General features: G+C 40.1%; 1 protein-coding gene across 1 annotated transcript in view; it reads right to left on the bottom strand.

The window, feature by feature from the left end:
• ptpn4a (protein tyrosine phosphatase non-receptor type 4a) overlaps positions 1 to 14,353 on the bottom strand; it is a 66,973-nt gene that overhangs the window by 34,570 nt on the left and 18,050 nt on the right. The window contains exon 2 of the mRNA XM_019269592.2: positions 4,798 to 4,952. Coding sequence (XP_019125137.1) covers positions 4,798 to 4,935 — 138 coding nt within the window. The 5' untranslated portion in view covers positions 4,936 to 4,952. The remainder of the gene's footprint in view (positions 1 to 4,797; positions 4,953 to 14,353) is intronic.

Raw genomic sequence — 14,353 nt, 5'->3', positions numbered from 1 at the left:
CCTGATAAGTGTTTCACCCAGAGGGTTTATCTAAAGTGTTGAAGGGGAAAAGACCCCCAAACATCAAACACATTGAATGGAGTGAGGGAAAGAAAATGGGAAAATCACAGTGGTTTTTATGACAGGTTCACAATAAAAAAAATAAAATAAAAAGAAGCTAAATGTGACATTTATTTCCCTCTTTGCTTCTTTTCTTTCCACAGGAAGATGGTGTACGTGTTTGTGTTAAAGAATGATGGAAATTCAGGAATGTGTGAGGCAGCTTGTCCAGACAGGAAGGGAACTACACGAAGGAGGAGTCATCTACCTCGACTGTTCCTCGCCCTATGTGTCCAAAACACACAGAAAATTCTCCTACAAACAAAGACAATGGGCCTCAACAGGAAGGTAACTCACTTTAGTCTCGATATCGACCCACATGCCACACACGTAAATGCTTCATATGAATCCGCTGAGGTTATATTGTACTCATGAGTAAAGAAAACACCACCTGTGTGGCGCGGCCCGGGCTGCGTGTTACAGCTGACAATCATAGCTGACTAACAGCCAGTGGGCATTGCTATGCATTAGTATCACTTACCTACACGCTCACTGATATTTGTAACCAGGGGCGGGTGCTTGCAGCTCAGGAATCTCACTACAAGATCCCTTTGGTAGCTATTCTGGAGCTTTCCATCATATCACAAGATTACATGATTGATAAATTGTAGTGATGAACGACTCCGCAACAACTCTGCCTGCTGATGAAGATCATAATATGATCCAAAGAGCTCTGAAGAGATACTAAATCAACCCTTAAAGATTAAACTCTCTTTAGACGTGATCTAAAAATAAATAAATAAATCATCATCTTAATATATTTAGGGCTACAGACCCCAAAAAAAGGAGGAAATAACACATTCAGAATATTCCGCCCGCACATACCTCCCCATGTCTGAATAAAGAAGGAGCTAAGCAGGCGAAATGCTCCCACAGACACACCCTTCCCACAACATGACGTCCCACACTCTTCACACAAATGTCTGATTCAAACACATAATTAAAATGAAATAATTTCTTTCCTTTTTTTTCTTTACAAAACCAGATTTATATTTTTGGCTCACCTGGCCACGCAGATTGCATGCTACACATCGGAGTATTGAGACTGTGCTCAAAGTTTCAAACAATTCCTGCTTACTAGGGTTATTTCTAGCATATTATTACATTTAAATCAAAGCTATAGCATCCTTAACATGATTGTTTTGCTCATGAATAACCAGATATCACAACATGTACACAAAAAAAAAAGCAAGGTCACTGAAATATCCATACATACACAACGTGTGTCAGCAAATAAAAGTTTAAGGAAACATGCTAACAAAAACATTTATTGACCTGAAAGTATCTTAAAAATAATGACTTGTGTTATTGTTTTGTTGCGTGATTAAGATTTCTGTGTGCATGTTAAGGCCGTTCAAATCACTCAGTTAGGCAAAGAGCATGCTCTCCGTTTTAAACATGCAATCTTGCACTTGTATTTTGGTCCCGGGCCTCATTCAGCAGTAAATTACAGCTGTTCTGCAGGCTTATTTATCCCCGCTGCTCTTACTTGCTCATTATTAAGAGCTACTTGATTACCAATAGCTCTTGCAGACAGCTGAATGTTCATGTGGTTTGTGGGGGTTACTATGGTTACAGCTGCATGTCACTTTACTCTAAATAAATCCTGCTTCTGACCTCGCTTTTGTGTTCGTAGAGAGGTGGGTCAGTAGTGGGTTAGGCTCTTCTTTTTTTTTTAATTTCCTGTCATTTATCAAGCTTTCAAGACACACCGTTTTCTGTTTTTATGCTGGTATCATTGCAGCCAAAGACTTCCCATCTATAAGATCATCAATACGAAACCACGTGACACCCCCCCCACCCCCATACCGCACCACAAGCACTCCGGTTCCCATGACAATAAGTGACTGCTTCTGGATTTTCACTCTCCGCTAGAATCAAGGCCAGTCGGCCAGAGAGAGGATCAATAGAAGTATTGTTGCTCTGAGGATGGCTTGTCTTTCCAGGAAGTTACTGCTGCTGCAGGGGTCTGATCAATGACACTGACAGAGAGACTGACAGAGACCGAGTCATTCATTCAGCAAGACGCAAGGATGTGAGGGGAGGGGGGGTCTGGAGCAGGAAGCAGAGCAGAGAGGGTGAGAGGGTGAGAGATGTAAAGAAAAAGAAAGGAGAGGAAAGATTTGTTGCAATTATGTTCACATTCATATGCATTCTGGCAGACAGTGGATGGTAAACTGGATATAAGATTGGTGGAAGAGAGCAGGACGGTAAAATGAGGTGAAGCCGGCAGAGAATAGTAACAGTAACAGTAGACGCATTGCTGTCCAAAGCCCTCTGCAGCAGGGTTTACAACTAAATGTTACGTAGCTGGGTAATCAAGACAATAAGAAGCTAATAATTAATGAATTACATTAGATAATAAACACAGAATAATTTAATTGAATATATTTTATCCATTCTTTCCAAATAATACATCACTGTAACCACCGCCCGCCCTGCTTATTTGTGATTCCCGTGAAGGTGTCGGCCTGAATGCAGCATAATGGCTAAAATGATAATCCTGATTATGATGCAGTGTTCATGGGAGTAAAATACAAATATGTGTTATTCTTATTCATTTAAGTGTTCATTCATCTTCGATGGACATTTCAGGCGCAGTTGTTACATGAAGAGCAAATTCAAGTTAACCGCAGAAAAAGCAGAACAGCGAAGTGTGTCAGGAAGTGAAAGACATACCAGCCAACATTTTTTTTCCTCTTGCCACGAACAAGAAAAAATTATTTTGGCCTTGTGTCAACACTCTCAATGGCACATAACATGAATATGTATTTTTTTATCAATATATATATATGCATGCATAACCTCATGCTCACATGCATGAACTGCAATACAATTAAACACCTCCGGTGATTTGTCAGAGGCGGTGTTATTAGACGAACTGTATTTTCTGACTCACAAAGGGAATTTCCCTCTCACACTGTCGTACCTCTGATGAAAAACACCGTGACAGAGAAAGACAAAAAGACAGACACAAAGAGAGACAGACGACATGAAGTGACAGACATCTGTCATGTCAGTCACAGGACAACTTGTCACACACATACACACACATTTTCTCTTTCTTTCTCTCGCCTTAAGGTGTGTGCTTGTAGATCAGGATAAAGTACCGGCTGTGTTTGAACCACTGAGAACAAACCCCTGGGCCAGTCGGGGGAGAATACTGAAACCAGTGTGAGAAAAGAATTTTTAACCTTCTAGTGTGAGAAAAAAAACAATGTGGGATGAATTTTTAAATGCCTGCAGACATGTAGAGACACACAGACGCTTCCCCCCCACCCACTCTCGAGTTAATTTGAGGTGGGCTTGAAGGGAAATTTACAGTAATGGGAGAAGTTGAGGGAGGCAAGGTTGTGAGAGGAAGGAGGTCTAATATTGTTTTTCTTTTTTTAGGGTTGCGTTTGGGTTAATGTCTGAGTATTTAATGGTTCACTCTTTCACCCCTCACCACATGGCTTCATGAACATCCTTATATTGTTTTGTTTGATTTAACATTCATCATAACAATTATCATTTAATGGGTTTTCCTTTGTTCCTAGCTCCCAAAAAGAGCAAATCTTAAAGAGCAAATTAAGATATTATCTTTTCATGTTGTATCTTTTCAGGATGTGCGTGTCCTTTCAACATATTTGTACATGAATAGATAGAAGAGAGTGTTGCAGGAATACAAAAACCATGTCAATGAGCCTTATTATTGTTATTTTGGAACTACATTTCCCATAACATGAGGGCCCTGAGGGATGCAGACAGGTATTATGTCACCAGTGAGTGGATTAGCTGTAGGCTACAACTGTTTCCTTCTCTTATATTTGTTTACATTTTGGCAATGTCTGAAGCCATCGGCTACTGTCTGACAATTTAGCCTCTGGTAGCCAACAGCTAATGCTTCTGAGCTAACAGATACCCGGATATCGGATATCCGGGCCAAGACTTCCTTTGCAGTCTGATTAGGTGTTTAATGCGCGAGTATGATGAGAAAGACACATTTCTGCTAATCTGTGTAAACAGAACATGAATGGTCAATATTACGCAGCTCACAAACAGAAAGCGGAACACTTCAGGTGCCAACATCTTAGTCCCTTGCCTACAAAGTCATTCATATGCAGATGTCTGTTTACAGAGCTTAACATTTTTGGCAAAATGACACCATTAGAAGCATACTGAATTAACAATTAGCAGTTCCTGTCTGTAATGTACCCATGGACGTACAGATGACTTTTACTAGATTACTTTGATACTGAAGAAAACTTTAAAATGCGACAATTCTCAGCTAAGTTCTGGAGTTATAAGAAGCATCTTTATTCTGAGGTTTATTCATGGTGGACACCAGAGATAATAATTCTCTAAGTGGTGCGTTGCAATGAATCTATAAGTATGCGCATCATGTCTGTGTGTGCAGTTTTGACTGATTTATAGTCCCCATAACGCCCCATGACTCTCCCTCCACAACCCCTATTCAGATCTCCTGTGTCCCTCTGGAGGGGCCTGCCAGAGTTTGAAAACCTCTGTTGTTTCGCTTGATAAATATTCAGCTGTGTAATCTCATGACTGTAGAACACAAAGACCACATGAGAGATGAATATTAGTTTATATATATTTATAAACCATAGACAGAAAATTCATTGGATTCTGCTATTTCCTTGCATCTTTTCTAATTCACATTATTAAAGTATGATCAACATTATGGTGGGTACTTACGCTGACTTTGAATGCCTGGACAGTGTTGTCCAGCAGCAGTACATTGCACACAACCTGTGTGTGCTGCCTGTCTCGCTCCAGCTCCGTCGCCCGGACATTGTAGGATCTGCCAGCAGGCAAGCGGAAGCGCGCGCTCATCACGCTCCTACCAGGGTCTGCAACAAGCAAACACACAACAGAGAGGAGAAAATGATGAGTGTGAGAAACAAATCATCCTCAAAGCGTGTAATGTGGAGACACTAGATGACTATTTCGGTGTGTTAAGGTGAGGAAACGCCCTCTGGAAAAGTCGACTGACTCAGTCAGTCTACAAACAACAAACTAATGTACAGTGCCACATGATGTACTTAGTAAAGGCAGCCACGCGGCGAGGCAAGCCTGTACAAGCAGGGCGAAGCAGCAAAGACTGACTGCTTCATGAGAAAAGAATGTCAATGAGAAGGCAAGCTGTACATTCCCTACCACAGGATGTAAAAACTATAGAGCAGCCCAGCACTGACACTCACAAGCTACTAGAAAATTCAATAAAATGAGAAGAAGACTTAGCAAAAGGGTTTAAAATATTTGCAGCCCTCTGTGTTTTATGAATGAAAAGTAAGAACAACCAATATTTAGGATCTCTTGTCCTTCCAGCTGATTGACTTGATACATGAAAATATTTCTGAAATCTCAACTATCTTGATCTATATTGCTTTCTAGTAACAGCTTTACTCGTGTGTGGCATTCTTTTCCAAACAGATCATTACCTAGATATATGTAGACATCATTTCTTCATGAACATGCCTAAGCTGGAGTGGCTCCAGTGATTGCACTGCCATTGTTCATCAAGGAAACAGTGGGTCATTAGTGGGAATAAATAAGAAAAAATTCAGTCCATTTAGAACAAAACTGTTATTATTGAGGCCACATCTGACTGCTTTTCTTGTATTTGTAGATTGTAAACTAGTTGTATGTGGCTTGAGTCCACGTTATGTCCCAACACTGGCTTATCATAGATATTTTGGCATATTGACATAGATTGTGTATTAACATTTAGTTGAGTGTATTTTTATTTATTCCTTAAAGGAATAGTTCAACATTTTGGGAAATATACTTATTTTTGCCAGATTGCTGATTACTGTGTTTGTTTTCAAAGAAATACCCCACACACACACCACACCGTAACACTGCATTGTTTTGATTTCACCAATATCGTAGAGGTTAAACAAACCAAGATATAACCTATTAATTAGTAGGCTGTACTGGTGCTGGTGGACAGATTTTGTTTCCTTTGAGGCTCGCCGTATGTACTAAGCTAAGCTAAACAGCTGCTGGTGGTAGCTTCACATTACGTGTACAAACATGAGAATGCTATCAATCTAATTCTCAGCAAGAAAGCAAAGCCTACTTTACAAATGTTGACTATTATACAGTATCTAACTATTCTTGTAATATGAAATGTATGTATGCATGTTACGTTTAGCTTTCAGAATTTGATGTTGACTTGACTTATATATTTATATCATTTTATTTGATAATAAATTCATCAGTATTATTTATAAATATCCAACTAAAATATTCTATTTGATTATATTACAAGTACTTTTTCCTAACATGTTGATTGTGTCTGATGTTTTCTGCCCAGCAACCAGCTCCACTGCAGTCGACCAATCAGAGCAGAGCACAAAACAACAGTTGAAACTGCTGAGAGAGAGAAAGTGTTGAAAGTTCACCATCGAACAAGTGACCACAATTTCCCAACCGTAGGCCGTATCAATCAACTGAAGTGATGCGAGTCATCCTCACCTTACTGAACATGTCCATACCGAATTTGAGTGGCTAAAATTAAAAAATGTGACTGCTAGAGCGAGGTAAAGAATGGGAGCGTCTGCTGTGTCTCCTCTCAGTTACCGTATTTTCTGCACTATAAAGCGCATCGGATTATAAGGCGCACCTTCAATGAATGGCCTATTTTAAAACTGTTTTCATATATAGGGCGCACCGCATTATAAAGGCGCATAGAATAGATGCTACAGTAGTGGCTGGGGTTGCGTTATGCATCCACTGGATGTAGCTGCGCTAAAGGGAATGTCAACAAAACAGTCAGATAAGTCAGTCAAACTTTATTAATAGAATACAAACCAGCGTTCTGACAACTCTGTTCACTCCCAAAATGAATAAACAGCTGTTTTATTATTTTTCCAGAGGTAATGTCAGTGACGTAGTATTTTCGCGACACAAATGGTGTTGGACTGGAACCTCTTTACCGTTCTTACCACTGTTACTTCCATAGACATATATACATAGACGCCTCATTGAGCAGTTTGGTCCGTTGCTGCGATACGTTAACACGTCCGCCATATTGGATGTGGCAGATCTGCCCATAAAACTAATACAAGGAAAAGGGTTGCGCTACTTTGCCACATCCAAAATGGCGGCGACGTCAACGTACGATTCAGCGGTCAATGCGGCGTCTACGTATATATGTCTATGGTTACTTCGGCGATGCCCCCTGACTACAGTAGCCATGATTAACCAATACTGATCCATATATAAGGCGTATCGGATTATGAGGCGCACTGTCGGCTTTTGAGAAAATTGAAGGCTTTTAGGTGCACCTTATAGTGCGGAAAATACAGTAATATGGGAGTAAATGTGGTAGTTGGTGGGTGATCCTGACACATCTGTGCTATTTGAGTAAAAACTAAAAACTAAAAGTCTGACAGCTTCAGCAGTTTTCTCTGAGCGACCTGCACAAATTTTGCTACAATCCTATCTGAAGGTTATTTCTAGGGAGTGAAATTTGTGGCTATAAGAGCAGTTTACAAGTTTCCCTCTCTACTCTAGCGGTCATGTGACTCACTCTGTTTTTCCCGCAATTTTCTCGAAAAAGTCAGAGCACACTTTCCGGGGCGAGCTGAACATTTTGATACTTTTTTTGTGTACGTGCAACCAAGACTGAGCGTAACATATACGGTTACTGTTTAACATGCCAGCTCTTTGTGTTCTCCTTTTGTGTTTTTATCTTTTCATTGTTGGAGAACATGTGTCACTGCAGAGGGGATGTGTGCCCTTCCTGTCGGTCTCCTGCTTTTTTTAAAAATTCTTTAGTGATCTATCTTGACAGGAGACATAATAACCCCACATGGGTCACGGCCCGTCATCCAGAGCAGCTGTATTTGTAACGATGGCTCTGTGTGAGTGCATTTGTGTGTGTATATAGTTTATATATGCGCGCCACATGACTACTGGCAGATGGTATGTACGCACACATATACAAATCTGTAGTTGAAGCCACCGCTAACAGCAGCAGCCTGTCTTCTCACCTCATTCAAGCGTCACACAAAAACATGAGCTTATTTAGAGCTTTAGGTGTTTTTTTTTTGTTTGTTTGTTTTTGTTATTTAATTTCTTGTATATGATGTGTGATTGAATCTTAAACAGGTTATTCTCACGGGAGAATCTCAAGCACAGAAATGAGACAGGAGCAGTCGTTGAATAAATGATCATATGATGTAAGGGTAAAATGGTACATCCATGTATAATATTTTAGTATGTTCTTACATTTTGGGGTGCTCAATGTTCAAGACTTTCTAATTTCTCCACATTTTTCACTGCACTACCGCCATTGTCTACACATCACGTTGCTGCATAAAAGAGGAAACAAAACACATTTTTACTGACTTGGAAGTGACACATACATTAACCAGAAGTCAAAACTTATGTTTTTTGCAGTGTATTACAACAAAGACGCACCGCCTCGCCTGAAATTAACGAGTCCCCCCTCAAATGTCAGAAGAAATTCTTACACTGCTATGAAAAACAGCATTAGCCTACACAGAAAAAGAGCAGAGGCGCAGCATCATCATGCGGTATAATGAGAAAGGCAACTGTTGTCGTCATTTAAAAACTAGACTCACAATATGAGATGCAGCAGTATCTGTCTAATTTCTAAACAATTGTCAGGGGGAATTTCCGGCCCAGAGTTTGAAAGTTGTGGTCATTTATCAGACAGGAAGGCTCTAACAAAGAGATGCTACTGAGCTGCGTTACAAGCCGTGTAGGATCCAGTGGTCGACAGCTGGTAGGTAATATTCAACCAGGCATGATGCTGGTCATACTGTAAGTCGACCTTTAGATTAATATATCCCGTCTGCCAACAAAATAAACATACACACGCACAATCATGCAGAAATGCATGATTAAGTACAAGCAGCCACAAATGCATGCATGCAACAATGCGTACTGATGAGAAACGGAGCAGAGGAACGCAGAGATGAAGCCACGCAGAAGGAACGAACCAACGGATGGAGGGAATAAAGGAAGGAATGATGCCCTCCTATCACTGGCTCACACTGCAGAAGAGCGACGGGATACACAGATGATGAGGTCTGACACACAGACTCTCTCTCCACAGGCTGGCTCGTCCCCCCTGCTCTCTTCCTGTCCTAACATTTTTCTGCCATGCGAGCTGAAGATGATTTAAAGACCATGGAGCGCAGTACTGGATCATCTTTGAAGTGTAGTTGAGTGTAGTATCATTTAATCACATTACCACCCTTCAAAAGAACATGCTAAAATTTAATTTTTGTGTTTTACATATTTTGTTGGCGAACATTAAAAGATGTTGCGTTAACTATTTTAGTTTTCATTTTGTATTATTTACTCTACTACCCTTTACACCCCAGCGTCATTTGTTTTCCTATTTATACTCGGATTTGCTCGTCTTAAACTCAAGTTCTTGATCGGTTCTGTCCTGCTCTACTGTACTGTTCACCATTATAGTTTCTATTCTAGTCTATTCTAAATGTTCTGTCATTTTCTGCTCTGTTGTGTTCTCAGTTTTGTTCTGCTGAGCTGGACAGGGCAGCCACACTCCCCTGAGAGAAGTCTCCGGATCTCCGGAAGCACGCTAACATTATTGCTTCCTGCAGTCAGCAGAGCTTACAAACAGGCAGGAGTGTGTGTCTGTGTGTGCGCGGGTGTGTATGTGTATCTGTCTTGACCCTACAGCTTCCCTCAGTGGTGGGCTCCTCTGGCTCTCTCAACTTATTGCAAACACAGACGGTCCTGGAGCCTTCCTGTCTGTACACAGGAATACACAACTTTCATATAAACACACATGACACACCCCCACCGCAACACATTAGCATGCACATACATCCAAAAAGAGACACGCGCGCTGATCTAACATCAAAAATCTGGTTCAAACACAGAAGCACAAAAACTAAAAGTTATCTGAGCATTACCTACTGAACTATGATTCTCCCCGTATTTCATAACCACAACAAAAGTCTTCAAAAGGAAAACAGTTACACAACATGATTTCCAAATTTGAATGTGGGATGACTACTGAACTTGATTTGCACCGTACATTTCTATTTATACACTCAACTTCTTCAAAGGAAACTCTATAAGACGTGCTACGCATAGTTTTTCTGTCCCTTTGTGTTGCTTTGGAACAATTGGAAGAACCGTCAGGAATCTCAGAGGAATTGTACATTGCACGGTGTTTCATAATGCGCAAACTAGGCCACAGACAAACAAGTGGTCAATTACAGATGTGTGCCAGTTTGTGTGTGTGTTTGCAGAAAGCTTGTGACTGCTGAGAGTTTTCAGAACAGATTATAGAAAAATAACTTTAAAGCTCTCATAGATCTTTCTGGTTTTCTGCGTGCGACACTGAAATAAGAGCAGAAATGAATGAACTTGTCTGGTCTGTACTGATACGACACAGCTGCAAACCTGACCTACGCTTGGCGATACGTTAGCAAGGCCACAATCCTCTTATGAAGAGATGACTTCCTGTTCCTGTTCTTTCCTTTCACCCCCACAGCACAGTCACCCACCCTCTTTCTACCTGTGCCTCCCAGTGGTTTTAGCGTCACACACTTTTTCCCCCCCAACCACCTACCATCCTCCTCCCCTTCGCACATCCGACCGCCGACCGTGATCCCTTTAATTCTCTCTTTATTTTATGTAGGGCAGCAGAAAGAGTGCTGTGTCGTGCCTGTGTGCGGAACTGACAGATTCAAACAAAGCATTTAAAATGTGTCCGTGGGGGGAGGCGGGGGAGAGAAGTTGCAGCTTAAGGAATGTGGGCAGCGAATGACCTCTGACCTCCTTTAGGGATCACCATATGTGGCCCAGGCTGATGGTAAAGCCATCCATACAGTGCGGCTGGTAATCTGACTGCTAAAGTTTGATTAAAAGTCCTCCTGAAGTAAAATAAGTACTAAAGTCTAAAGTAGAACAAATGTGTGAAACTATTTGTGAAATCATCTTCAGCTACTTCCAAAATGGCACACGGTAAAAAGGTCACAGGTGAGAGGCAGCAGAACATTTAGTTCTCACTTCTACCACCATAAAACTGAAAGCGTGCCAGATGCCATCAAATGAAATGAGAACCAGTCTGACAGTGTATGTGAGAGCTGAAGCTGTCTAACAGTTTATTCGTTCATTTAATTCGGGCCAATTAGAGCTTCTTTCAGAGCTACTTCATGGTTCAAGTTTGAATTACTGAATCTGGGCACAATTTCAATCAAGTTTTATAAAGAGCTAGTGTAAATAAGTCAATTGAGAGTGATTATTATGAGAGGATAATGTCTAGTTAGGTTGGTTAGTTGGTCTCAAATTCATCACAGTTGGAGCTGCAAACCTCTGCTTGAACCTCCCTGAACCCTCGTGGAATAAGCCTCTTCAAGCACATGAATGAAAAGCCTGAGTCAGCCTGTCTTGACTTCATTGATTAGAAAAATTAGACAGTCTAATCCTGGCTTTTAGCTGCTGACAGCCCTTTATTTTGGCAGTTCAATGTAATAAAGACGTGCTACAACCGTGAATAGGAATACTCCTTTAATACTTTATATTTGCTATTTTTTAAATTTTATTTAGTGCTGTTAAAGACGACGTGAGTTTGGCAGTCTCGTCGCCAGCCACAGCTGTTAATAGATCTTTACTAAGAAGCAGCAACCAAGTCCAACTGAATGGTTTTTATCACATGCTACAGCATTCAGATCTGCTTTGTAAGCTCTCGTGCAAAGAAAATCAGTTTTGGCTTTATGACTCTGTCCCCCGTGCCGTGGATATGCAATATACAATCCATTATGGTGATAAAAATGTAAACAAAGCCACGTATGTTTACAATGAAAACTCCACATGGTACATTTAAGATAGGAATGCTCCAATTGGACATTTGTCCTGTTTTGCAACACACATGCGATATGAGAAAAAGCTGTGTGTTTCTGCAGCTTCTGATTGTGATTTATGTGTCTTCTAATAACTATGAACAGCTATCCCAACACAACTTTAGACATTTTTTGTATTTTAAACAACTTTAATTACTGTTAAATTGTGTTTTTAGCAATGGTAGTGGCATTATTTCACGATTTTCACATCAAATAAAACAACTGAATGGTTTGTAAAACCTTAGTTAAAGACATTATTATTAATAACATATTTATACTTTATCCTAAGACTATTAAATCTATACATAAAGAATAAAACTATAATCAGAAAATTCAAACATTCACTAACCAGAGTGTTTTTACATGAACTGAAACCTTGCCGTGTCTTCTCAATCACTTCCTGCATCATTAAAACTGAAATTAAATTATTCGCTTGTGTGAGGGAGGAGACTGGTCGATAGCTAAAAGCTTTAGATTGTCATTTGTCATTATATCTTGAGCTGCAGTTTGAAAAAAAAAAAAACACTCACTTCACTTACAGTGGAGTTGAACCCGCTTGGTTTCCTGTGTTTTTTTTAGAGAGGCCCAACGGCACTGCAAGTAAAATATACCAACAGTAAACATTATCCGACTGAATGCCACAGGGGTCAGACTGGGTGAGTCAATCAGTAAGCACAAAAGTTAAAGAATTGTCCTTTGATTCTTTGGTTGTTTCTTTATGCTTCTTTATAACAAATACTTTTAGTTGTCATAAAATCTAATAATTGATAAAGGCTCAGATGAAGCAGTTTTCCAATACAATACAGCAATACAATGTTTTTAGTTACACTCATGTTTGACAAGCCAAAATGCTAGCAGCTATAAACTGATTTGTATATATACACACCTTTTTTCAGTGCACCTTGATTTTCCAAAAATTATGACACTTAAAAGCCAGTATCACATCTGATACCACATCATGAGAGAAGCCAGAGACTTTCCTTGAAACACATTTTATTCCTCCATTTTTGTTTTATCCCCGTCCTCCTCGTCTTTAACTGTCAGTATGGCCTGTGAGTCCATTATGCAAATTATAGTCATCAGTGCCCGGAAGCAGCCATTTACTTACTTACTTCACACACACACACACACACACACACACACACACACACACACAGAGCCATTCATAAAACCTAACACCTGTCACAGAGATTCCCTCTGAATCAAAGATGCAGATAATGGAGACTGACAGATTTTTTCAGCCACAGCAACTCTTTTCAACTCATTCCCAACTACTGCGCTCATCTCTGGATGTATCTCACATGTCCTCTCAGCTGACCATCACAATGTCCTAATAAAAAAGAAAAGAAAAAGGGGGGGGACTTTTTCTTTGGGATACAGCGATTAACTGATTTCACCATTACCCAGGGCTTAAAACGTCACAGTTTTGTAACTGTGAAGGCATGGCTACTTTTAATGTTTCTGTCACTTACAATCAACAAAGTAGAGCTGAGTTGAGGTTGGCCTTTCAGTGCAACATAAACCAACAGCAAAGCATGAAAAGGAGCACAATTTACTTACTCACCAAAACAGCATGTAATCCCCTCAACTCTTAACAAAATCGCAAAAACAAGGCTGGATTTTTCCTCAGACTATAATTTCTAATAATTGTACCATCGAAATGTATAATCTGTGCTTCCCTACTTGTAAGATACTTTCCTTCTGACTCTGCTAACATGCGTCAACAAACATGCAACTGTCTTTTTTTAACAGTTCACATGACTTAGCACTGCACAGAAAGTAGTTACAAATGAATACAAGTGTGCATGTTGGGGGAGAGACAATTACACTCTATATCTTCTCCTGTTGAAACACACCCCCTGGACATACATTCCTCTGATCAGTGGGACTTCAACACACTAGATTTAAAATCATAAGCCTCTGGCAGCTATAACTGCTCAACATTAGATAGTTTATTTAACTTTATGTTAACATTAAAGGATGTGGAAACAAAAAAAATAATAATAACTAGACATTTTTCAAAACAGAAGAAACCTGCTGTGCCTTTGTGATATTTTTACTTAAAATCGTAACATTCAGCAATAATATGACAAAGAAAACAGCTACGGAAACTTTCATGCAAACATCTGATTACGTCAACTGCGTTGTGATCACAACTGCTGTAAGAAAACCACAGCTAACTCATACCTACACCTGACCTCCGCACAGGCTGACTTCGCTTGATGTTTTAAATTTACATATAGCACAAATGTCACCGTGGTGGCTGGCTAGTGGTGGCACAGAAAACCCATATTTTTTTTATAGCAGGTTTTCTGCTTTCGCGCTGCACTGCAGGTGACGATAGCTGGTCATCAACACAAAACACGACACATGCAAAAACATTTAAATCC

Source organism: Larimichthys crocea, chromosome XVIII (assembly GCF_000972845.2).
Source record: "Larimichthys crocea isolate SSNF chromosome XVIII, L_crocea_2.0, whole genome shotgun sequence".
NCBI lineage: Eukaryota > Metazoa > Chordata > Actinopteri > Sciaenidae > Larimichthys > Larimichthys crocea.
This window is presented reverse-complemented; position numbering and strand designations above follow the sequence as displayed.